The sequence below is a fragment of the Balaenoptera acutorostrata genome, chromosome 21 (assembly GCF_949987535.1).
Source record: "Balaenoptera acutorostrata chromosome 21, mBalAcu1.1, whole genome shotgun sequence".
NCBI classification, from domain to species: domain Eukaryota; kingdom Metazoa; phylum Chordata; class Mammalia; order Artiodactyla; family Balaenopteridae; genus Balaenoptera; species Balaenoptera acutorostrata.
The window spans coordinates 16,536,543-16,563,922 of record NC_080084.1 but is presented as its reverse complement, the minus strand read 5'-3'; the positions used below and the strand labels follow the sequence as shown (position 1 = coordinate 16,563,922).

The window sequence follows — 27,380 nt, the reverse complement described above, 5'->3', positions numbered from 1 at the left end:
AAGTAAAGAGATAACGTGGAATTTTTCACCTAGGGAACAAAGATTTACTGATTTTTAAAAATTTGTTGTGTTTATTTTTAGCGTTAGTCCAATGGTGTATTGGTCCAATGTGAGGAGTTTTAATTTGACTTAATCACAATGTTGTTTCTCCTCAAGAACATAAAATAGTAATATAGATGACTTAATGTGATATTTTACCCCATTGTGTTTACAGAAAAACCTTTCAAAGCTTTTATTAGAAAATAAATAGAAAATGCAAAAGTTTAATATTTATGTCTGTGACTATTTTCTCACCAGAAATACTTTTTCACTAAACTTGTTGACCAATTTATAGTGAACTCCTATTTACTTATTAGTGCTGAATCTTAGACTCATCAGTGACACAATATAATAGAATTGAACTTTTGAAAACAACAGGAGTCTTCAGAATTACACACTGGCGTATTTTCAGAAAGTTACTTTCTTTTTTTTTTTTTTTTTTTTTTTTAAATTTATTTATTACTTATTTATTATTTATGTTTGGTTGTGTTGGGTCGTCGTTTCTGTGCGAGGGCTTTCTCTAGTTGCGGCAAGCGGGGGCCACTCTTCATCGCGATGCGCGGGCCTCTCACCATCGCGGCCTCTCCTGCTGCGGAGCACAGGCTCCAGACGCGCAGGCTCAGTAGCTGTGGCTCACGGGCCCAGCCGCTCCGCGGCACGTGGGATCTTCCCGGACCAGGGCTCGAACCCGTGTCCCCTGCATTGGCAGGCAGACTCTCAACCACTGCGCCACCAGGGAAGCCCCAGAAAGTTACTTTCTTTTGTTCTATAGATGCAAAGTACAATTCGCGAACACAGAGATGGTGGTAATGCTGGTGGCGTCTTCAACAGATACAATGTCATTCGAGTAAGTTGTTTAAATTTCAGGGTGAAAATTGGATTGCACAGCTTGCCTGAATATCAAACATAGGCTGGAGCAGCTGGCGTTAGTGAGGCAGACATGGCGATAGGACTCCCAGCTCAGCCACTAATTTGGACCATAGCTGACAGTAATTTCTGTTATCACTATTTCAAGGTAGCATTAAAGGCCTGGATTTTCAATCTAATTGAGTCGGTGTTTATATCAGTATGTATGTATCTCTTAATCTCAGTATCTTATTTATAACATGGAATAAATGACTGCCATATGCTTTTTTTCAGAGGGGTGTCATGAAGATGAATAAAATCAATTGAGGACTGGGTTAACCCTTTGGGTTAATGGACCTATTGAAATTACACCAGTGCACATCACAGTCACCTGGGGAGCTTTTTGAAAGTACAGATTTATAGGCCCCTGTATCCTGAAATTCAATGAGTCCTCAGTTGATTTTGAGGTATAGCTAGGTATGGTGCAGAATAACAAACAAAAACTATAGCTGAAACTTATGTCACTAAAAGCCAGAGTATTAACTGAATTACACTGGCCTGGCAACTTTATCATTTTTAAATAATGTTTTAAGCAAGCAAAACATAAAAGAAAAATTGAACCTCCCTTAAGGAAAACATACTTCTTATTTTAAATCATAAGCTACCAATTAATATACATTTCACTAATTCACTTCTTTCTTCCTCATCCTTAAAGATTCAAAAAGTTGTCAACAAGAAGCTGAGAGAACGATTCTGTCACAGACAGAAGGAAGTGTCTGAGGAGAATCACAACCACCATAACGAGCGCATGTTATTTCACGGTGAGTGTGCCGACGGTCATTATCTCTCTGGGCGTTTGCAAACTCCAATAGGGTGAAAAGCCTGTGTTACTGACTATATTAATGTTGTGTTAAAAATGGTTTGTTCTGATTTTTTTTTTTAACTACATGTTGGTACCAGCTTTCTAATGCATTACATGTTAGTACAGGCTTTCCAAGGCATGTACAGTGAAAATAATTTATCTGAAATTGTCTCAGAACTTAAATTGCACACTGAGCCACCTAGATAGTGAAACACTATTTTTGTTGTAGTTTAGCATAATTGTTTTAGTTTATTAGATTATCTAGTTTTGCTTAAAGTAGGACTGGGTGTAAAATAATCTGTATTTTCAAAGCCACGTTGTACTTTGCTATCTAAAATCTCATGCCATCTGCAAAATCCGTATAACACCCTTGCTTGGTGAACACTATGGGTCCCTGATAAGATTCTAGTACATGATAATAATTTATGTAAGGAGACCATCTCACAAAATAAACTTTTCATTTAGGCGTTATTAATTAGTATTCATCTGCTAAGTGCAAATAGTATGCAGCTAATTGAGATTCTAGAAAAGCGCTCAAAACTGATCTTTGTCTTTATATTTTTAGGTTCTCCTTTCATTAATGCCATTATTCATAAAGGGTTTGACGAGCGGCATGCATATATAGGAGGAATGTTTGGTGCCGGGATTTATTTTGCGGAAAACTCTTCTAAAAGCAACCAGTACGTTTACGGAATTGGGGGAGGAACAGGCTGCCCCGCGCACAAAGACCGGTCGTGTTACGTATGTCACAGGTGAGCGTCTTGCCTTCTGTGCAACGGGGGGAGGGACAGGCTGCCCCGCGCACAAAGACCGGTCGTGTTACGTATGTCACAGGTGAGCGTCTTGCCTTCTGTGCAACGGGGGGAGGGACAGGCTGCCCCGCGCACAAAGACCGGTCGTGTTACGTATGTCACAGGTGAGCGTCTTGCCCTCTGTGCAACGGGGGGAGGAACAGGCTGCCCCGCGCACAAAGACCGGTCGTGTTACGTATGTCACAGGTGAGCGTCTTGCCCTCTGTGCAACGGGGGGAGGAACAGGCTGCCCCGCGCACAAAGACCGGTCGTGTTACGTATGTCACAGGTGAGCGTCTTGCCCTCTGTGCAACGGGGGGAGGAACAGGCTGCCCCGCGCACAAAGACCGGTCGTGTTACGTATGTCACAGGTGAGCGTCTTGCCCTCTGTGTAACGGGGGGAGGAACAGGCTGCCCCGCGCACAAAGACCGGTCGTGTTACGTATGTCACAGGTGAGCGTCTTGCCCTCTGTGTAACGGGGGGAGGAACAGGCTGCCCCGCGCACAAAGACCGGTCGTGTTACGTATGTCACAGGTGAGCGTCTTGCCTTCTGTGCAACGGTTGCTGGCCTCAAGTCATGAACCCGATTGGATTCTCAGGCTCTGCAGAAGTCACAGGTCATCCTCAGTCTTACTCCTAATGAGTCGGACTGTTTTGGGGTTGGCCGGGAATAGCTGATCAGCCCCTGCCCCAATAGGAGTAGCGACAGCAGAGCTGACAGCAGTGGTAAAAGCGAGTCGTAGGTTACCGTGAAGCTCCCTCCATTTTGGCTTTCTCCCTGGGTTCCACTTTCCTTGCTTCAGATTCAGAACAAGGTTGAGAATTATTTCTGGGGAACAAAGAACCTTTAGCTCCAGTCACATTTGAACTAAAGTCACATTTGAACTAAAGCACATAACTTCTATAAACAAGTAGAACCTTTAATTTGCTCCTGACTCTGCTAGTGATATTTTAAGGGAGGGTATATAATTAGTTAGAAGTCCAACCTCAGAATATAACTTTGGAATTAATAGTAAACAAATGAATATTAGCTTTTTAAATGGGATTTTAAAACTCAGAAATTTGAGAGAATGTAATAAACTCTCAGAAGTCAGTGGAAAAAATACCATTCCCTTACCTGTCATTGGAAAAGATACAAAAAGAATTGTGCTGTACAAAGATTGCAACTTATTGCATTCCTCTTTAAATTAACCAGCTGCATTATTTTTGCAAAGTCAAGTTAGTAAGATACCTTGTACTCCAGTTGAAACCTCAGAAAGACCCATATAACCATGAAATTCATTATAGTTGTTCACCTTAAAACTTCTCTCTCTCAGTTTTGTTGTGAAAAATATGGTAGCCATTAGCAGTTCTAGGACAGATGCCCTATGTCCAGAAGAAAACTTCTTTCTATTAAGGTCGCTGTGGTTAATAACACATAAAAATTCCCAAGGATATATAATTGCAGAAATTTCCCTTTGTTGCTTCAAACCTAACTGCTAAATAACAGTAAAAGTGAATGTAGATGTGGATTAACAGTTGCTTATTAAAATTAGACACACATGTTTATGTCTTGGCCAGGATTTCCTAGAAAACAGAGCCTGAAGCAAAAGCTTATGAACTAGCACTTTCCCGGCAAGTGCAACCTCAGGGAAGCAGGAGTGAGGGCACAGAAGGAAGTGAGGCGGAGAAAGAGGCAGAGCAAAGACAGGGAGGGGCACCGGTGAGCTGGCCACGGTTTCATAACCAGTGCAGTTGGTTGCTCAGTCCATGAGACCTGTACTCATACGGTCTGAACTGTTACATCTCAGAGCAGTACATCATGGGGGAAGAGGGCTGAATTTATGTGCTGGCGCCTGTCTTGCACTGGTCAGCATTTGCCCCCCAGGGCGTTGCTGTCCTACCTTGGGGCCGTTGCGTCTGCAGGATGCACACAAAGGCACAAGGCTAGCCGGTGAGCAGACATGAGCCGGTACCAGCCTCGCGGGCCAGCCAGGCAGGTCCTGCATCTTCTTTTATCTCCACAGCAACAGGGACACCCTGGGGCAGGAAGCAAAAGGCAGAAAGCGAGGGCCTGTCAGGTCAAGCTTTGAGTGACATATGGACACTGGGAGTAGCCATGGCGGTGGGCCCAGCGGGCTGAGCGGGCAGAGTCCAGTGACACTGTAGCGCCACCACAGTGTGGAGATAGAGCTCAGAAAGCTTCCTTCTAATGCAGATCCAAACGTTTTCCTCTGGGACCTACAAGAGGATACAGTTGATGCCAAGCCAGCATCCCAGAGGGTCATCAGTAGCATCACGCTAAAAAAGCCAGCCCAGGCAGGACTCAGTTAAACTGGGTCTGGCACAATTTTTACTCAAAATAATATCTCTGATTAGTCACAATGCAAAGATCATACTCCATTACTAAAAATAAATTATTTGTTTGAATAACAGGTATTTACAGTTAACAGTGTGACCAATCTTATAGCGTAGTTAAAATATTTATTAAAGTGTTTGTTAAGGGTTTGCAAACTTTTAAAGAACTACAAAGTAAGTATTTTAGGCTTTGCAGGCTGTATGACCCCTGTCACAGTGACTCAGCTCTGCCCTTGTAGTACAAAAGCAGCCATGGGCAACATGTAAAGGAATGTGTGGCAGTGTGTTCCAGAATGTGTTCCAGAATGTGTTCCAGTAAAGTTTTATTTACAAAAACAGGTGGCAGACTTGACTTTGGCCCATACTTTGCCAACCCCTAGTTTATATAATACACTTTCTTTCCAATCAATCTTTCTTCTCCTCTATAATATTTAACAACTGCCCCAATTCATGTTTCACTCAGGTAGTATAATTTCCAGCCATACAGTTAAGCTAAGTATTTTTATATGTAACCCCCTTTTATTATTATTTATCTCATCCCAGTTTTTACTTCTTCATAATGAGTAAGCCTAATCTTAATTCCAGATGCTGCTGCCATCTGCTTATTTTCTTCACTTTCTTCCTATCCAGCCACATGCATCCTTCCAGAACACAGTTTTTGCTAGTATTTGTCCTTTTTCCATTAGTCAAAAACTTACCAAGTGTTTTCTATGATTGGTTTCTAAACCACTCCAAAACTTTAAATGTTAAGTATAACTATTGAGCCTGCTAACGGCTTATAGTAAATCAGTATATCAAATCTTATCCTATTCCTGCTCATAAAAGTGACATTTAAATTAGCTTGCCTTATATTAACTGCTTTTTAAAAAATCAGTAAACCTAACAGTTATGTCATTCTAAGATTGCTTTCCTTTTTTCTTCAGACAAATGCTTTTCTGTAGAGTGACCCTTGGCAAGTCCTTTCTGCAATTCAGCACCATGAAAATGGCTCACGCCCCCCCAGGCCATCACTCCGTCATTGGGAGGCCGAGTGTGAATGGGCTGGCCTATGCTGAATATGTCATCTACAGAGGAGAGCAGGTATGGTGCTCGTGGAATAAGCATGACCAAGCTACCATAAACAGTAGATTCAGAATGCGGAGATCACGTAAGACTTAAAGAAAACCATTTAATGAAATATCCGCCACATAGTTTGATAGCATTAGTTGCTTCAGTTCAAAATGAGCATACCAAAATTCTTTGATATCATCTTTATACATAGATCCCACCATTCACCTGTCAGCCAGGTGATACAGTGTGAACAAGACGGTGGCTGAGAAATAAGGTGTGGCATCTCGTGCAGCTCTTGTGGCCTGCTGTTCTGAATTAACGCTTTGTGTCTTTCATGCCTCCACGTGGCATGGAGAGCTAAGAGTAGCTGCCATTCAAAGATCTCCATGATGTACTTGCCACAGGCTGGTCACATGAGTTGATCAGGGTACTTACACAGAAGAATAGCTTTCTGAGTCTTAAAGCTACAGTACATTGAATTCTGCCAAATGCTTGAGGCTCCAAGATAAAATTGTCAACGAACAGGAAAACTTTCTATCATTTTCAATCCAGGCCTTAACTCTCACAATACTGCTAAATGCCTACTGATTTGTCTAGAAACAAAATTCAATTTGTCTGTACTTAATTGAATTTCAAATGGATACTTTAACTACATTGTTAGAGAAAACTAAAAAAGGAGAAAGAAGAAATTAACTATATACAAGTAAACTATGAAAACTATTTTCTTATATGCCAACAATCTTGGGCCGGGTCAGGTGTGGAGTAGGGAGAAGAGTTGCAAACAAATCCTGGGTTTCATTTAGTAGATCTGTTGATTGTGGTGGTATGGGCAAAGCATTGAAACTCTTTTAGCTGTATTCTAGGATTGAGCAAATGAGTAAATGTGTTGGTGTGTTAATTTTGGGAGCTGGGTTCTCACTGTGGAAGAAGAGACATATAAATATGGAATGGGGGAAGGTAAGAATGACGCTAGGGACGGACTGAAATTGGAGGTATCGATATGAACTGATGCTTTCTAGTATTTGTATGTATGTTTGTACACATGTAAATAATATGTATGTATAGGTATATGTGTAAGAGATATATGTAAGCATGAGTATATATGTGCATGTATTTCTTAGCACTGTCTGCTGAAAGCAAAGAAACCCCAGTAGCAATAAGCACACCTAAAGCCCAGATCTTGGTCTCCAATACCAACCCCCACTAAAAGGAACTTTGGAGAAACAGCTAATTCCAGGGCTGGAGCAGAATAGGAACAAGATGAGCCCGGAACGACATCTTGTTATAACAGAAAGTAATGAAGTGCTCAAAAGTAATGATGGGAGCATGTCACAAGGACTCAGAGCTGGCTTGAAGTGGCTCCCACTGGCCAAATCTGGGATAGTTTGAACATCAGAATAAGTACAGTAATAAATTTTAAAACATTGGAAAGAATACGAATTTATGTTTCTATACTGATAACAAATAGATAAATAAATAAATGAAGGGGAAAGGAAAGCTTTGCTTACAGTAGGAAGCCAAGGGCAGGTGGTAGATAAGGAGGAAGTACTAGATTTGCAGCCATCATGGTAAGGATTAGATCAATGGATGCTAAGTCTAGGGGATAATTTTGATACGGAGAGGATTGTGCATGGTCTTCTTATTAGTTACAAAGGACGGCGGGAAACCCACAGTAATTATACTTTGGAGAAAGGGGGCAGTACCTTGACCAGATGATCAGAATTAACATCACCAATGAGGGACAGATACACACAGAGTGTGCCTCCAGATGTCATATTCTGAGAAGAGCCACAATCATCTGTGCAGTGTTCCAGCCAAGAATGTATGACCTCAGTCTAATCAAAGTGAAGAATGTTCTCTTAAAAAGAAGATCGGGGGTAAGACTGGATTCTTCAAAAATGTCAATGTTATAAAAGAGAAAGGCTTTGAAAACTTTCGGATTAAATGAAACCTAAGAGACAGGACAAGTAACTTCAGATTCTGCCCCCAAATTGGATCTGGTACTAGAAGAGAAAAGACATTATTAGATCAACTGATAAAATTGAAATATGAACAGTAGGTAGATAAAAGTATTATGTCAGTATAAAATTTATGTAAGAGAATATCCCTACTCTTAGGAAATAAATACTGGCATATTTAGGGATAAAGAACCATGATGAGGTATATTACTTACTCTCAAATGGCTCAGGGAAAAACATAACTGAATCTATCTGTCTGTCTGTCTGTCTGCCTAGTATATATAGAGGTGGGGGAAGTACACATGATAAAGCAAACGAGATAAGTAAAACCTTAACAATATTTGGATGTAGGTAAAGGGTATACAGGTATTTTAGGTACTAGCTTAATTTTTGCAACTTAATATGTTTTGCAGTTGTTTCCAAATAAAAGTTTAAAAACTACCAAAGAATAAATTTGTCAAATTTTTCTGTATAAATCAGAAACTCCCTACCTCTAGAGAAAACACTTTCACTTTGACTCAGTAATTCCACTCTTAGAAATTTGTTTTAGATATAATCAGTGATGATCACACCCCAAAAAAACCCTACAAGAAGGTTCATCGCTATGTTGATTATCATAATGAAAAATTTAAACAACCTAAATATTCAACAAAAAAAGAATGATTTAAATGAATGTTAGTATATTTATGTGCCTGTGATTAAAAAGTATATTTACATGGTATATGCTAAACACAGAATCAACCAAAACATAAGAGCAGTTATCTCTGGGTATTGAGATTATAGGTGATTTCAGTTTTCTCTACCATACACTTTTCAAGATTTTGTAAGTTAGCTATGGGAAATAGAATTTCTTTCACATTTGGGTGGAAAGAAATAATAAGGGATATTAATAATAGGTTTACATTTCTAGTATTTGCCGATCTTTCAACCATTTCCCAAGTAGTTTGACTTGATAACTTGTTTAGATTCTCTTGCTAAAAGAATTTTAGAGAATGATGTGGTCCAAATCATATTTGAAAGAAAAAAGTACCTTGAAAACTGAAATGTGTGTAGTAGCTGTTTTGTTTCAGGGGAGCATACCTGTGCTTCCGTATCCAGGTGCTTCCCACATGGACAGTGTTTACTCTAATGTCTACTAGTTGAGTCGCTGCCCATGAGCAATTTCTCCTGATTTATGGTGGACTTTTCCTTTGCTAACTTTTCTTTCATTCCCCTTAATTATACCTTAAATCATCTTTCACCCTTAGTATCAACACTTTCAAGAATACGTAAATGTTTTATTCAGAGGGTTGGTTTGAGGAGTATTATTTATTATTGGTGGGATTGTTTGTTTCTTTGGAATTGAAAAGATGTGTGTAAATTAACTGCACTGTGCTTGAAAGAAAAATAGTTCTGATTTTAGTATATGACTGGACTTAGAATATCAGGAATTTTTTTGTACGTTGTACTTTAAGCTTCACATTAAATTAAACAATAGAGGAGGTATTCTCTGGTCATTGGCCGCTTCAGACATGTGGCCTGTTTTACTGAAATGATATGAACAATGCAGAGTTATTTAATCTGGAGAACAGAAGACTACACAATGATTTGTAGGATGATTTTCAAATACACAAAATCATTCAAGGGAGCATGATTCTTCATCTCTGTGGAGAATAAACTGAAAGCATTTGAGTTTCAATTGTAGCATTGAGGATTTGGGTTAAGAAGAATTTTCTGAAAGTCAGTTACTGAAAGTGATTGTTGAATCTTTTCTTGTAGGTACTTTAAAAATATGCTCTATGCTTTTATAACCAGCATGGGTTTAAAGTAAGACTTGACAGGAAATCATGTTTGTTGGTCTATCCTGGGCCCTTCTAGTCCTGCAGTTTAGTGATTCCCTTGCCTTAAATCCCTCTGGACTTTGATGTGATTAATTCCTATCTCAGTCTGTACACAGAAGCAGTTCAGTAGCCTAATCAGTAGGAACCAAGAGATAAGGACCTGTAAGTCATTCATACCATTAGTGTCTTAGAATCTGCCTAAAATTTACATGTGTCAGGAATCTCCTAAGATAGTGTACTACCAAAATTCAAATGCTTGCATTACCGATCCCTTTGCTTAAGCAACTTTTCTGCAAGCAAAAGGATGTATCATACAAAGTATCATAGATATTAAATTTCACTGGGACAAAAGGAAGTAGGAGTGGGCTTCACACTCATTTTTGACACTTAAAACATGCTCACTGGGGTTAGTTTTAAATTCTTCTTTTTCTTTCTGGCTTATCTTCCCAAACAAATGGGAAACTTCTTGACAGCAGGGTCCATATCTTACCCCAGAGTGCTTTGTACGCACTAGATGCTCAATATATGTGTATTGGTGATGAATAGATAATTTTCTTGACCATTAAACTATCTGGTTGATTAACCAGTTTTTTTCCATTTTTCCACCAGTTTTTGAGCCTTCCTAGATTCTTTATACCCAACTCTAGAATTAGCAGTAGATAGCTGACCTACCTTGTTTTAGTAACTAAAAACGAAAATACCATTTAAAACCATTTCAGCAATTAAGCAGTGTTCACATTATAATAAAATAAAACTACAAACTATTTAGTTATTGCGCTCCGGATTGGAAAGTCAGGAGTGATGAGGATTGTCAGTCTTAGTTATTCCCGCTACGTATGTACTAAAGATGGAAGCCATTGCTGCTTTTAAGTCAAACCAAAACAGACTGGACTTTTGGAAAGGAATATTATGAGTGATAATGGTTCCTTACGTGAATAGAAGCAGTTATAACTTTTCAAAACATATGTACATTTTTTGTTTTTTTTAATCCTTACTGAGACCTCTTCAAGAAGAACTAGTCTATTAATTAATAATAATGTTAATAGTAATAACTAACACAAACTCAATTTTTACTATGCCAAACCTATTCTAGGATTTTTATGTTTAATCCTCACAAAAATCTTGGTATCATTACTGTTCCCATTTATAGATGAGGAAAGCGGAGGCACCTGACATATAACAGTTTCTGCAGAGGTGTAAAATTATAAAGAAATAATTCAATAAATCTATCACATGTTCATTTCTGCATTTTAAGTATTAAACAGTCCAGTTTTTTTATCCTTCATTCTTTCCATTATCTTACTCTCTCTAGGTCAGCATTCAACAAATTATTTGGGGGCCCCAAAACACTTACCTCACCAAAGAATACTATTTTTCAGCTACAGACCACTCTGAGATATTGAGTCGAGTCTTATCATTACGTCAGAGTTAGGGTTGACGAATTCCTAGGTAGTGTACACGGTTTCACCCTGCCCCCCTTCCAGTTGTCTTTGTAGGGATTTCTGGTTAAGGTTTGTAGCGACTTCCTGGTCAGGCTTCCTCTTCCTGCTCCCACCAAGAAGTGCGCTTCCCACTGTGAGCACCGAGCCTTCGGGTTTACTACAAGAAAGAAGACACAGAAGAGGAGGGAGTACAGGGGGTGGAGGCTCTTCATCAGAGTCATTTTCTTTCCTGTAAAAATTGCCTTTAACTAGTCAACTTGTAAAAATCACCTCCAAACTGTTGCCTCTGAGTTACTGGTGACTCAGCACACGTTGCCTTTCTTCCTCCTCGCCCAGTGGGTTACATCATCATCTATGATTAATTTGAAATCAGTTCAGTGAATTATTCTGTCATTTAACAGACTTTTCCTGAAACATGCTATGTGATGGCACTATGCTAGGTGCTGTGAGAAAGAGATTTTTTTCTTGCCTTAGTTTTCCTGTTTATGGCATGTGGCTCTCTAGTGAGGGATAAATATAGTGTAACCATTTTACAGTATTCAAAAGTAGGAATAACATTATAACAATTCTAGGATTATAGGATTTACACAGGTTTATATACAAATATGGAGGTGGACCACCTAACTGTCCAGGCGCCTGTGAAATAGCTGACCTTCGCAGGCTCTTGGGTGTACATGGAGTATGGGTTATGATCAACAGCCTCTGAGGCGTCCACGTTAAGTCGGGCTTTAGTGTTTTAGCTGCCCAGAGGGTGATGTGTTTTGCTTCCTGTCCTTTCCAGGCATACCCAGAGTATCTCATCACCTACCAGATCATGAAGCCGGAAGCTCCTTCACAGACCGCGGCAGCCGCAGAGCAGAAGACCTAGTGAATGCCCACTGGTAAAGGCCAGATTGGATTTCAACCTGGGACTGGATGACAGTGGATTGTTCTCAACAAAATCAATATTCTATAAATCCCTGACAGCCTAGAAATAAGCTGTTTGTCTTTTATAAAGCATTGCGATAGTGATGAATATAGTATGAGTAACTGATACATACTCAACTGCTACTGTTCCCTTTGAGGAAATGTTTACAGGGGCGGCCTTTTAACATATCTCAGGCTCATTTTCATTGTAGTTATCCATTGCTAAGACAGGATTGCTTCAATGTAGACTTGGAAAAAAAGAAAACATAACCAGTACTTTCCCAAGTGTTCACAATTCACACACTACATTTGCTTTGCTATATATGGCACGTGTATATAGTAGATATACACACATGACAGGTTCATTTTTAGTTTTTTCTGAACATTCATCATTCACTTTTTGTTGCTATCGTTGTTGTTGTTACTTTGAAAATGAGCCGAGCCTTCTTGAGGATATTTTGCACAAAGTCACACTGACTAAAATCACTAGTGATGTAACCCAAGCTTCTGGCTGAGCAAGGCTTAGTTTCTACTTTTTTTTTTTTCCACTGATTTATTTTGTATCTGTACTTCTTATCAACGTAAACTGAGATGGAAAGGAAAAACACCACGTTTCAGTTTCCTTTTATTGATTGGCCAGTCTTACAAGGGAAAGGCACAAACATCAACCTGATTTAGGAGCTTCCAAGTTCAGAGCAGTCGAAGCCAATGAGAGCCACTTGCACTTTCCAACTCAGGCCTGCCTCCGAGGTGTTCAGGACGGTGCTGGAGGGCCAGGAAGAGCCCAGCCAGCGAGAGGCTTGAGCAATGCTGTTGTGACGTTCAGAGGGGAGACCGCCAGCGAGGCCTGTGAATCCAGGAGAAGCAGCATTACGACGCGTGCGGGGCCCGTGGTGCGATAATAGGACCGCAGGAAAGGGCAGCGAGGACTCCTCACAGGAAACACGACTTCTCTTCACTTCACCCGCACCACCCGCACCGCCAGAATTGTCGCCCCCAGAATTAGCTGCCTGATTTCCAAATGCAGTGGAATTATTGTGCTTCATTAGAGTCACAAAACAATTACTTTATTGTTTCTCTAGTTTAGAAAGCTGGGATTCAAATCCGGTTTAGTCACTAGATAGGCACAGATGCAAGAACTTTTTTGTTTACTCCAGATTTGGGGTTTATTTTGAGTGAGGTGCTTCCGATAGTTTATGTAGGTCCCTGCACTAAATTTTTGAACCATTTTCTCAAACTTCTTAGTAGACAAGGAGAACAAAAATGGAAACCAAAGCTCCTTCAGTTATTTTTTAAATGAAAGTGGAGAAATAACCATACTGTTTCTTCCTGAAGTCACTACTTTGTTTCGCTTTTTTTCTCAACATTTGTCAAGTGCACATTGTTACTTGTAAAAGATTATCCATTACAGTTCTCACGCTTGCCCTTTTCACCTTAACTGAATATTGAATTAAGTGCATTAACTTACTTACTTTGACATGCTGTGCGTCTACTCAGCTTCGAAGCAAAAGTAATATAAATGTGATGAAAAAAAGGAAAAACAGTGTGACGCAAACTTGCCATTTCAACTTAAAGTCCTGAAAACTAACTTGCTTGTTTGTTTTTTAATACAGGCTGATTAAGCTGTGACCTCATTTAATCTCCTGAGGAAAAATAAAATGGTTACATGCAAAGATTCTAGAATAGGCTCTTAAAATATACATTTTGCTTTCCTTTTGGCTTGAGTCCAATGCTAGAACTAGACATCGGGAACTAGTTTTGAGTTTTATAGCTGAATCTTGCGTGGGTCCTCAGAATTAAATCAAGAACTAGCCTCAGTTGTTGCTTCTATTGAAGTTTTAGTGACCCAAGCTGGGTGTTTGTGTCTTGGCTACTTGTTTAATAGCACTAGAATTCCACATGAAGCTCTCAAGTTTGATATCCATTGAGGGCTTTTTTCCTCCCTGCCTTCTTTTTTGCTGTGTGTAACAGTGGGTTGAAGGAATTGGCATCTGTGTAGTTTTCAGTAGCTGTGAAAGTGTATATTACTTGCCTCCCCGATTAGATATAGTTTAAAATGGTAAACACAGCTGTGATTTTTAGTTAAGTAAAAGGGTTAATATGGTATAGATCCCGAAAGCTTTATAGCTTCATTAAGAAGATAAGCCACTACCCGACTGTGGTTATATGTTGTTTCCATCATACTAACTAGGTTAACGGATGTGTCAGTTTTCAGCTTCAGCCTTACACTTGAGAAGTTAAACTGTGCTTCAGCGTTTAAACTGCCCATGTTACGTATCTGATGTTCTGTGTGCCAAGTAAAGGTACTGTGTGCAAGGAGGACATTCGCTGTGCTTCTTGCCTCGTAATGATTCAAGTATATAGTAGTTCTTGAAAGAATGTGTACATATTATTCATCTGCTGAGGAGAATGAGTTCACTGATGTCTCACAGGAGCCAAATACATTTTTTCAAAACTTGAAAACCAAAGGTCATCATGAGTGCATTCAAGTTAGCAAAAGTTGATTGCGTTTGGAATTTCCACCCATAGCAGTGTGAAAAACCCTTTGGAACTCAAAACCATGGCTTTAAGTTAGGCTAAAATGCACTTAATTTCTTGTATACACGCTGTATAGAAACACTAGCAAGTGAGGACTTCCAGTGTGGCCTCCCCTGAGTGGCCCCTCTGTTTCCCAAACCATATAGAAGAGAGAATCCAGACGCCTCCACCAGTTCCACCACAGGTCTGACATCAAGGGGCTTCTAGACCTGATGGCCCAGTTTGCTAGCTATTGGCATCAGTTAAGTGCTCTGGACTGGACACTTTCTCCTTGTACTTGGCCTCCTTCCCTTTTCCCCAGATTGCTAGTCTGGAATTATAATTAGCTCCAGCAATTACCTTTGGCCCCTCTCATTTTCCTCCTTTCTCCATCTTGAGTCTTGCATATGGCGACCGTACCTCTGTATCCACTTCGCAACTGGAACTGGGTATTAAGCCTCATGTGCTCTGCTCAGAAGATTCTGCCACTTTGTCAACAAATGACAGCATGGAACCCAGAGTTTTAATTCTATGCAAAATAATAGCAGTACAACCAGGATTCTTCCTTACCTTTTCCTTCTTGGAATTTGGAATCTCTAGCTTTTCGGTAACATAAGTAGAATAAACAATATTAGGATGTTTTTGTGAAAAGGCACCCTTGTGCTCGTTTGAACTTGATGTTAGTGGCTACAGTAATTTCTCTTTGCTCTCAAAATAGCAAAGTGCATTGGTATATGCAGAGAAATGCCTGAATGTGGCAAATAAAGTAATATAGATGAATATTCTATTATTATAGCCTTTATACAAAAAAAATAAAATTTTGGTGTGTGCTGGAAGACAGCATTAGAATACAATGAGTTGCCTATGTTTTTCTCTATTCCAGCAAGTCTCCCAACTGCACAGAGGTTCTTGGCCACTGCTCACCCTCCCTTTCTTTTTTTTTTAACATCTTTATTGGAGTATAATTGCTTTACAATGGTGTGTTAGTTTCTGCTTTATAACAGAGTGAATCAGCTCTACGTATACATATATCCCCATATCCCCTCCCTCTTGCGTCTCCCTCCCACCCTCCCTATCCCACCCCTCTAGGTGGTCACAAAGCACCGAGCTGATCTCCCTGTGCTATGTGTCTGCTTCCCACTAGCTAGCTTTTTACATTTGGTACTGTATATATGTCAATGCCACTCTCACTTCGTCCCAGCTTGCCCTCCCTTTTAAAACGTGTGCACCTTCTGGATTTCTGTAATTGCTTTCAGAGATGGTATGTATTTTTAAGCACCTTTCCCCCAGTGTGTCCAGATCCCATTTGTATGATAATCTGTGATAAACAGCCTTTTTTCTGTGTTTTCTGTTGGGCAGTTATCTTGCATAGAGCTATAGATTTTAGTCATTCACGCAACACTCAAAACTGGCATAAAGATAGGGTTTCATGTGTCAGAAATTTACTTAAAGACTGAAGTTAAACTTCTTTGTTGTCAAATCAGTGACAGAGAAATGAAAAGACAGTGATTGTGAAGATAATATTTGCGCTTTGGCTGGACACGTCTAGCATATGAAAAGGAAATGCTTTTTTTTTTTTTTTTTAAAAACCACCCTAAAAAGTGAGGCTTCTTCAGATACTTTGTGAGTTCTGAAATTAATAGACATTCTTTGTTCTTAAGAAAGCCTTAACTATGGCAGAAACTTTCTAACCTTTTATATCCTAATAAATACAGAGTTGTAATTCCATTTCTCAGTGTGTGAAAGGTGTCAGCGAGTTGGGTGTATCTCCATGTATCTCACACCTGGTAAGCATACTTAATGAGAGTCTGTTTCATAAGTAATGCTCCTTGACGTGCAAAGGAGCTGAGAGAATTGATCCATCCCAATTTCTCTACATCTGAACTTCCTCAGCTACCAAATCTTCTGGTTTAGAGAAATGCTAGAAAGATTTTGAAACCCATTAAGTTTTGTGCATGTGGGGATTAGCAGCAACTCATAAAGTGATACCATGTAGAATCTGAGTGTTGCACAAGCTGGTTTTTAATCATTTAAAAATATAAACCACGGTGATAAGTGAAAAGCAGTAGGAAACTAAAGATTTTATATACTCTCTAAGACCAAACGTGCTCACGATGTGACCAGTTTTAAACATCTGCCAGAGGGTTGTGCCTCCTTTGAAATAACATTCACAGAGTAGAGATGATTGCATTTTGACTCTTCATTCTTTCGTGTTTTCTTTTATGATTTACACTTTCACATCTCCACACGCAGCCCACCACCCATCTTTTCAAACAGATTTCTCATGCTCTAGAATGCAGAGTGTTTGGTTATTTTTCATCTGTCTGCCCTTTTTTGCAGGCAGCCCTTGAAGCCCCTTGTTGATTCCTAGCATTTGCAGAGAAATGTAGTTAAACCCTGGTAGGGGGGTGTCCCTCCCACACTCCCAGGCCCCTCCCAAGGTTCAGGATGAAAAGCTAGAGGACACAACAGTAAAAACTAGAAAAGAACCAAAATCTTTAAGGCTGATAGCCTAGACCTAGAAGATGACCTTGACTATATAACCATTGTATTCATTACACAGAATATTTAAACTCTTCATGTGTATAGAATACCTGCCTCTGCTTCCACTGTGTCAAGCTCACCCTGTCTATGTGGTAGTAGTATTTGTCTGATACCTACAAACTAAAAAGGTACTTTTATCAACAAGGTTTCTCAAACACATTACAAAACCAGCTTTGAGGAAATCTAGAGTGTTTCCTGGCAACAGCATTTGGAGTAGTAACTGTATTTTCTCATTGTGATGTTGGTCTGTGTACATAACCAATGTAGTGACTCTTTGGTTCATCATTGGTGTTGTTTTCATTTGTAGTCTCTGTGTGACCCACCAGTGGCAGGGGGTTCCAATCCCCTTTCCTTTCCTTTTTGCATTTGTCTTTTTGTAGAATTGCCAGACAAAATACAAGACACCCAGTTAAATTTGAATTTCAAATAAACAAATAATTGTCTCGCTTAAGTATGGTTCATGCATTATTTGGCATATATTTACTGTAAAACAAAATATTCATTATTTATCTGAAATTGAAACTTAACCGAACATCCTAGGGTTTTTTGCTTTCTTTTGTTTTACTGAATCTGGCAACCCTATCAATTTGGATGTGGGAAATCGCTTTCAGCATGTAAATTCTTCTAGATTTCACCATCTTTCACGTGGAATGGCGCCTTTTTTCCCTCACCCTCTACTTTCCAAAAGAGGGCATCAAGGAACTCAACCTGCCTGCATGGTGGGTTTCTATTTAAGACATCTTTATGATTATATTTAACCAGTAATTGTGCTTTGGCTAAATGTCTAACTTACAGTACTTGTAATTGTTTAATATTCAATAAAAACATTTTTAAAGTATACTGTATGTGGGTAGCAGTTAGCTCTGAAGCGTTTTCATTTGCCTGTTTGTTCCTTTCAACCTGACCAACCTTAACGCAACCGACCTAAAACTGTCGGAAAATACGAATAACAGCTCCCTCTCATCTTCCTAGTGAGACCTGTGTGAAGGGCCTTATCCTCACCTCTGAGCCCACGTGGGAGTCACTGAAATACAGCACTAGCAGGAGAAGCACAGCTGCCTTTTAGAAATGTCTCCGCAGCGAATCACACCGAGTCCCAGGGCAGCCTGAGGGGCAACAAACTCCTGTCACTCCCCCCCTCCTCCTGTCATACTGGGGGAGGGGGCGGGGAGTGGACTACCTGCCTCTTGTGGTGATACTGCCTTGGTTGTTGGGACTCAGGTCAGAGGCAGCACACCCTGTTAACAACACTTGTAAACCTGTATCATTGGGCACGGTTCACTTTCCTATTGCTTTATAATCATAAGGCAGTACAGCAGGCTCCAAGCTGAAGGAGCCCCTGGCATTATATTGGGAAGAATAAGAGGTCATCTGTTCCCCCTGTTGGGACCTGGCTGCCAGATTTGCTGCTTGGCATCTACTCTGAAGACCTGGACCTAGAACGAGCAGAAGCGGAAAGGGGTGGTGTGTGACTTCACTTGACCAATCCCCACCTGTCCTGTAGGGTCAATAAAACGTCTTTATGTAAGATAATGTGTAGGTGACATGTTCATTTTGTTAGTACGATTCTTGGCATACTTTACGTAGCCAAGGACTGATTTGAAAAGTAAGTCTGTTCATCTCCACTTCCATAATTCTGCTTACAAATCAGGAGTACGTGATACAAAACATAAGGTAAATTAGGTATTTGGGATTAACAGATACATACTACTATATATAAAATAGATAAACAAGGACCTACTGTATAGCACATGGAGCTATATTCAATATCTTGTAATAACCTATAATGGAAAAGAATCTGAAAATATATATATATATATCTAAATCCCTTTGCTGTATACCTGAAACTAACACAACATTGTGAATTAACTATATTTCACTTTTTTTTTAATGGTTTAAAAAAAAATAAGATAACCATGGATGCAAATCTGCGGCTGTATGAAGAGGCTGGAGTCGTCAAGAAGCCATGGCTGCCGTGGACCACTAAATTGCTTCACAACTCCCAGGAAATTCTATGGGGACTCTGGGTCTCTACTTTTCTGTCTACCAAGTAGGAATACTTTCTGCCAAATAGTTATTTAATAGGAATATTTGGAAGATATACAAGATAACACAAATCAAGTGCTCTTGGGGTCCTAGGAGAAAACAAGTTTAACAATGAGAAGTTCAGGCGACCAGATAGTCTGTTAGTGCAACAAGTTTGCTGAAAGACCGTATAGGATGAAGACACCACCTCTGCCCTCAGGCTGCCTCAGTTCATGGCCTGGCTCTGCCACTTACTCACCATGTGACCTCGGGAAGCTCCTTATCCTCCCAGTGCCTCAGCACCCCCCCCCCATCTTCAAAATGAGTCTCCTGCTACTACTAGTTCAGAAAGCTGCCGTGAGAATTAAATAGTGTTTTCTGCTGGATTGGAACCCAGGTACTACAGAGCAGACCTGGACCTCCAAGACACACAGTGAGCAGCTGCTGATTTAGGCTGTGGTTAACTAGTTCTCCAAAGGGCAGGTTGTTAAGAACAGACTGCTCTGGTGTATTTCAAAATGGTTCCTTTCTCTCTCCCACTGCCCAAAGCACAAGGAGATTTTTCTCCAATATTTACTATTTGAGCTCCTGGAAATAAATCTCACAAAATTGTAGTGGCCCCCGATGACTGTGTCCCCCGGGAGTTTTGAACTTAAGAGTTGTCCGCATTCAGCCTCCAGCAATTCATCAATTACAGTTCTTGTTTTCCTTCCTGGTATTGGTTCCCAGAGCAGTTTCTGCTCATGAGTCTCTGCTCCAGTAAATTGTTATTCTCTGTATTCGCCTGTCAAATTCTCCAATCCTGGGGACAGCAGTTTCCCCTGTGTCCTTACCACTCTTACGTATCCTAGAAAAGTGGATTTTTCAGTCTGGTTTTTGACGCTTTGTTAGGAGTAGCACCTTCCAAGCTCCTTACGTCAGAACTGGAACCCCCAGACCACAATGACTTTTTAAAATATAACACTAAAGGCATGATCTATGACAGAAGGAAACTGATAAGCTAAATTTTTATTAAAATTTAAAACTTCTGTTCTGCAAAACATACTGGGTAGAAAATGAGAAGATAAGCCACAGACTGGGAGAAAATATTTGCAAAAGATACAGCATTGCTATCCAAACTATGCAAAGAACTTGTAAAACTCAATATTAAGAAAATGAACAACCTGAGTAAAAAATAGGCCAAAGACCTGAACAGACACCTTGCCAGAGAAGATAAACAGATGACGAATAAGCATATGAAAAGCTGCTTAACATCATGTGGCATTAGGTAAATGCAAATTTTAAAAATGATGTACCATTACACACCTATTAGAATGGCCAAAATTTGCAACACTGATGACACCAAATGCTGCTGAGGATGTGGAGCAACAGGAGCTCTCATCCATTGCCGGTGGGCACACAAGATGCTACAGTCACTTTCGAAGACAGTTTGGCCGTTTCTTACAAAACTAAACATACTCTTACCATATGTTTCAGCGAAAGTGCTCTTTGATATTTACTCAAAGGTGTGGAAAACTTATGTCCGTACCGAAACCTGCACACAGACGTTTATGGCGGCTTAATTCACAATTGCCAAACCTTGAAAGCAACCAAATGCCCTCCAGTAGGTGAATGGATAAATAAACTGTGGCATATCCAGACAGTGGAATATTTATTCATCACTAAAAAGAAATGAGCTATCAAGCCATGAGAAGACATGAAGGAAACTTGAAAGTTAAGTGAAAGAAGCCAATCTGAAAAGGCTACAGCCTGTATGATTCTAACTGTATGACATTCTGGAAGAGGCAAAACTATGGAGACAATTAGAATAGTGGTTGCCAGGGGTTAGGAAGGGAGAGAGATGAGTAGGCGGAGCTCAGAAGATTTTCGGAGCAGTGAAAATACATTTGTGCTACTGTAATAGTGAATACACGTCATTAGACAGTTATCAAAACCAACAGAGTGTACAACACCAAGAGTGAACCCTAATGTAAACTGTGGACTTTGAGTGATTGTGACGTGTCAGCGTAGATCCATCAGTTCTAACAAATGGACCGCTCTGGTGGAGGATACTGGTTAAGTGGGAGGCTGTGCATGTGTGGGGCAGGCGTGTATGAGAAGTCTCTGAACTTTCTGCTCAATTCTGCTGTGAAACCAAAACTGCTCTAAAAAATTTAAGTCCGTTTTATAGAGAGAGAGAGAGAGAGAGAGAGAAGGATAGAAACATGTACAAGCAAAGTGTATACATACATACTTTCTCTTTTCGTTGAGAGAGGAGACATAGAGATGCACATGAAGAAATAAATATTAAATAAATAAAAATAGTTAATTAATTTTGACCTAATTCCTCCTTTGACTTCAAGGAGGTGAATAGTGTAAACATATATTAAAGAAACCTGGTATTTTAAATTAGTTTAAAACTGGGGTGAGGTACTTTCCTGGTGGCGCAGTGGTTAAGAATCCGCCTGCCAACGCAGGGGACACGGGTTCGAGCCCAGGTCCGGGAAGATCCCACATGCCGTGGAGCAACTAAGCCCGTGCGCCACAACTACTGAGCCCATGTGCCACAACTACTGAAGCCCGCGCGCCTAGAGCCTGTGCTCTGCAACAAGGGGAGCCACTGCAAATGAGAAGCCCGCGCACCTCAACGAAGACCCAACGCAGCCAAAAATAAATAAATAAAGAATAAATAAATATATAACTGGGGAGGACAGAGGGGAAAAAGCAAATATTCTCTATGTTTCCTCCACTTTGAGCTCAGAACCCGATTCTGTAGACCAGTGCTTCAAAGTTCAGACCCTGGAGAAGCGTGAGGAAAAGAGAACAGTTAGCCGGACAAGTCTTCTCCCAGGCACTCACTCAATGTATGACATTGAAATAGAACTAATGTTCCCTTGCTTGGCACTGGGGACCAAGCTACAAGGTGAGCAGCTGTGTTCTCTATCTAAATATTCTTTAAAATAAGACAGGAGAGTGTTTACAAAAAGAATTGAAAGCAGGGACTCAAAAAGATACATATGTTTTAAACTATTATAAGCAATAGTCAAAAGACAGATGACAAACTGGGGGAAATGTTTGCAGTTCAGACTATAGACAAGGGGGCTAATCTCTTTCATAGAGAAAGAGTTCCTGAAAATCTGTAAGATAAAACAAACAAATCAGGTAAAAGTTATGAACACACGGTTCCTAGAAAAAATACAAATGGTTCTTGAATATGTAAAAATTGTGCAATCTCATAATAAAAGAAATGTAAGTTAAAATAGTAAGTTAACACAAGTTACCTCTCAGATTGATAAAACTCAGGAGTTTTTATAACAAAGTGGTGGTGAGTGTTTGGGTAAAAAAGCAGTGGGTGGGGGAGAAGTTACATAAATACAAACACACTATACCTTCATGTACTTACTCTTAAATGATTCGCCCAGAATATCTTCTGGGTGAGTGTGTCAAAATCTGGTAACACTGGTAAACATGGGTAACCTGGGTGCTGAGGAGAGATAGTTGAGAAGGAGGCATTTTATCATATACACATCTGTGTTTTTAAAACGTTTGATCTATGTGAATAAATTAGCTACATAAAGAAATTCGGAGTGAGTCAAATCATTTATCATTTGACTTGAGGGGATTTCCACAATACATTGAGGGAAGCAAGATGCAGAAAATTGTGTATTGTAGGATCTTGTTTTTATAAAGCAAACAATACCAAATAAAATCCCTATATGTAGTTATACGTGTAGATATATGGTATATGTGCTTTATACCATATAATACAATACATTATATTGTATACAACTCTATGAGCGCGGAAAGATAAGGAAGGACACGTGATCGTTAACAGTGGTTGTCTGCAGAATCTGGTGCAGGGAGGGAGGGAGCTAAGTAAAAAGAAAGTATTCTTTAACAATATGGCTGACAGTTTTTAAAGAAATAACTCTGTGTGTGTATGTGTGCATATATATATATTTTTTATGTCTTCCTGTCTAGAACATAGAACAAAGAAAGAAACATCACCTGCAAGCCACAAGGAAGTATAGAACATGAAAGCATGTGTATGTATATATGTAGGTATGCACACACATATATATAGAAAGATGGTCATGGAACGTTGAGGGTGACTGTATCAGAGATACAGGATTTCAGAAGATTTTTTGCTTTCTCATATTTAGATTGTTGTTTGAATTTTTCGATAAAGCTATTTTACTGTGGGAAGGGAAGAAATTGAAACAAGAATAATATTTTTTTTTAATCATGTGGCTCAGTAATTCAAGGCCTCTCCTCTAAATTTAGAGTCTGATTTCCAGGTGAATTGCTTTAACCTGTTTGGAAACTGAAAAGCAGGAGCAATCATCTTAGAAATGAAAAAAGTTGTGATGATGATGGCAGAACTATAAATGTGCAATTCTGCTAGTGCTTCTGCTATTTTTCCCCATTTGCTCAGAATGTTGGAAGAGAATCTTTTCCATTGGGAGATGGCAATGAAGAGGATTGGGGAAATGCCTCTTTGCTTCTCTTGCTGGATCTCCTCAAAGCCATGGATTATATTTTAAGTGGGGTTACATTGTTGTAAACAAATATCCAGAATCGACATTCAGCCTAATTACAGAATTCAACCTATAAGTCTACAGTCATATTTCTATTACTTAATGGTCAGGTGTTCTCTATGATTGAAAGATAAATCCCCAACTGTTACTTAAAATAAAAAGGAGACATATACAGACATACCAGACAAGCGGTAACCAAACCAATGTAGACATGGTATTATTGATTCCAGACAAAGTAGGATGGAACATTACCTGGAAAACAAGAAACATCACCTACAAGCCACAAGAAGCCATTATCAAGCACGACTTCATGCATGCAAGGCAACATCGGAACATAGAAAATACAAACTGTTAAAATCTTCCACTATGATTCTGATTTTATCAAATCCTCCTCGTATTTTTAATTCATTCCTCTAAGAAACTGACAAAATAAAAATGAAAATATCAGGGAGTTGAATATCATATTTAACTAACTTGAACTTTGTACCCAAAAGCAGAGACTGTACATTCTTTTTGAATGTCTTTGAAACATTTAAAATAATTGACTTAGCTAACATCTCAAATATTATCCTGTTATCAGGGAGGAAGAAATTTTCCTCTACCCTGCTACGTTATTCTGGCTGGTCTAAGAATTAAATTGACATGAGATAGATGAACAGGAGAAAATCACACAAAAGTTGAATGACACGTATCCATGGGAGAGATCCAGGAAAACTGAGTAACTCACCAAAATGGCTGAAACTCTCACCTTAAAGACCATCTTCAGCTAAAGATAAAAGAGGATGTTGGGGGTACTGATTTGGGACTTCAGAGGGGAGGAAGGCAATTTATATGGAAATGGAAAAGCAAATGTTTGGTAAATAAATGTCTGCTGGGCCTGCAGAGACAACGGGATCCAGGAATTTTAACAAGCAGACTTTCCTGGGTTCCTCCTTGTCTACTAGGTTATCTATGGTGATGTTCCCTTCCTGGAACAGGTCCTCTATCTGCATTCTTTAGGGGAAGCTCAAAGTTTCTTCCTGAGTCTTTTGTTCCTTGATTACTTCCAACTCAAAATAATCTGCATGGCAAAAAGACATTTAGGGGTGGCAAACTTTGCTCTCCGGCACTGTCAAACACATAAATTTATAAAATGCATAAATAAAAGCCTTGAAGTAATTACACCAAATGGCTCATTTTTGTTACTGAAAGTAAAAGAAAGTGGGGTGTAGGGCAGGGATATGGAGACGGAGGAACTTCCATTTTTCCTTGTATGTATTTGTGTTCTTTGAAGTTTGGGGCAGTGAACATATATATTCATATTCGTGTATTTTCATGTATTTATCATTAAACAAATTTATTGGTGTATAATTTACCCATTTTAAATGTAAAAGTCAGGTTTTGTTTGTTTGTTTAGTAAATTTACTAAATTTAAGAGTTGTACAGCCACCCAAAGTGGTGATGCAGAGTCAGCTTGGGAACACTGTGATGGAGATGCCTGGAACTCCAAGGTCAAGTTCCGGAGCTTTTCCACTGAACTTCCCCATGGCAACTAGTGGGGAGCCAGTTTCCTCAGCTACTGCTCTGGTTAAGAATAGATTCCCTGATTTCACGAGAGACTTAAGCACCATTTCCAGAAGATCGTCGGGGCTCCCTCTTCTTCTGTCTGTGCTGTCAGCAGTGAGATCCCTGGAACTCCCATGGGTCCTTTGCTAATTCCTGCGCAATGAAGTGCACACTTCTTCGACCCCTGGGTCCTTGGGCTGGACCAAATCTTTACGGAACAAGTCATGAAATCCGCAATCTCTAGGGTAAGAGACGACTTTTCTCTAAAGGAAAGTACGTGTTGGAGAAACTGTCCCTTGCGCCTTGTTTTTAACTTGTCCATCCAGCCTCTCTTTTCCAGGAAGAGAAGAGGCCCATCCAACTGGTCGGAACTCAGGACACCCACTGGACTACATTTTCCCCAGTGGGTAAGGTTCTCACACCTCAAGATTAGCACATTCATCTTATTCTTTCTCCTGCTACAAAGTCTGCACCTTCCCCTCTTCACCTGCAGCTAGGAAGCTAACTTAGTGTGGGGCTTGCTCTGTAGACAGAGCTCTTTTGTGTTCATGGGGTGAGAAGGTCTAAGCTGGCTTGTCAAACTCAGGTCTTATCTAAGACCCACGGTTGGGAGGTAGCAGATGTGTGCCCACATGACGGATGTTACTTGCTTCTAACATCCTTGGATGAAAATCCCAGTCTAAACCTCCCCAGCCCTGTAGCTCTATGTACCTCCAGAGATCCAGGGAAAAGAATCTTAGCAGGGGCTTGTGGGGATGCGTCTGTCTTACCCAGAGGTCCTGGGTAAGACCTCTGTCTGCCTGTCCCAGCCTGGCTGCCAGACACAGGGTTTCAGTAGCTCTGTCCACTGGTGGTGGAGGATCCAGAACAATTCTCTCTAACTGTTCATATCGTGCGCTCAGTTGGTCCCTGTGCCACTCACTGGGCAGCAGGAAAGACACCTCAGGTGGACCTGAACAAACGTGACGTAAGCGCTAATGGGGAGAGGCGCGGGGGCTGAAATCGGCGGTGACTTCAAAAGCTCCTGCCTTTATTTCCTCCTCAGAATGTGCTTTTTCAGCTTTCTACTTCCCAGCATTTTTTTAACCTAAGGTTAGGTTTATCTTGTGATGCTTTCTGGATCACATGGGGCCAATATAGCATAAGCAGCCAGTATGCATAGTGGTTTAAAAGCTGTGTTTTGGTCCTTGGACGAGATCTTGGATGACCAATGTCTCTGGATTAGGGGTGAAATTTGCATTTTCAGGTTTCCTAGGTAACTCTCTGTTTATTGGTGTGGTGGTTTGAAAAATGGCTACGATGAATTTTTGACATTCCTTCCATCCAGAGGCAGGGTTTGGCTCGCCTCCCCTTGAACCTACGCAGGCTTGAAACTGCTACAACTGATATAGTCGAGAGGAAGTGATGCTCTGTGACTTCTGAAACCAGACGGTAGTGGAGCGACCACCTTGCTGGCTGGAATACTCTCGCTGGAGTTCTCATCCGTCTTGTATGGACTCTGCTCTACTGGAGAGGGTGCATGTAGGCGCTCAAAGCGACAGTCACAACTGAATTGTGAGTCTGTGAGGCGACAGCCAGATCAACTGCCAGTCACGTGAATGAGCCGTTTGGATGACCAGCCTGTCTGAAACCCCAGATGACAGGAGCCCAGCCAACAGTGGCCGCAGGAGAGACCCCAATGAGAACCACCCAGCAGAGCCTTTCCCAGCTTTCTAATCTCCCAATTCCTGAGCAAAGGAAAATGGTTGTTGGTTTACACAACTAAGTTCTTGGGTAAGTTGCTACAGTAATAGTGATGGGATCAGAATAATTCCGGGCTGCGGGTTGTATAACGACAGGGGATTGAAGGGAAGGGAGACGCTAGAGGTCAAGCCTGTATCAGGCAGTCCTGAAACCAGCTGTAAGTCAGAATCTCTTGGTGGGAGTTTGTGCGGTCTCTGACTCAATGTCTTAGATGAGCCCAGGAATCTCTATTTTTAAAATAATCTCCTGTAAAAAATTTAAAACTATTTTTATCACAATAGTGATAGATGCCCAGTACAAAAGGATATAAATCTTACCCCCCAAACTTGTGACTCCCTCTTTTTTTAAAAAAAATTTTCCTGCATATTTGTTTCTTCAGGTGAAATCAGGATCATTTTGCCATGTTCCTCCCAAATCCTATTGGTGTTTTGATTGAG

General features: G+C 40.2%; 1 protein-coding gene across 1 annotated transcript in view; it reads left to right on the top strand.

The window, feature by feature from the left end:
• Nucleotides 1–17,951, top strand: part of TNKS (tankyrase) — a 182,858-nt gene extending 164,907 nt beyond the window's left edge. The window contains exons 23-27 of the mRNA XM_007174051.2: nucleotides 812–886; nucleotides 1,601–1,706; nucleotides 2,313–2,499; nucleotides 5,800–5,956; nucleotides 11,928–17,951. Of these exons, the coding sequence (XP_007174113.2) occupies nucleotides 812–886; nucleotides 1,601–1,706; nucleotides 2,313–2,499; nucleotides 5,800–5,956; nucleotides 11,928–12,014 (612 nt within the window). The 3' untranslated portion in view covers nucleotides 12,015–17,951. The remainder of the gene's footprint in view (nucleotides 1–811; nucleotides 887–1,600; nucleotides 1,707–2,312; nucleotides 2,500–5,799; nucleotides 5,957–11,927) is intronic.
• The last annotated feature ends 9,429 nt before the right edge of the window (nucleotides 17,952–27,380 follow it).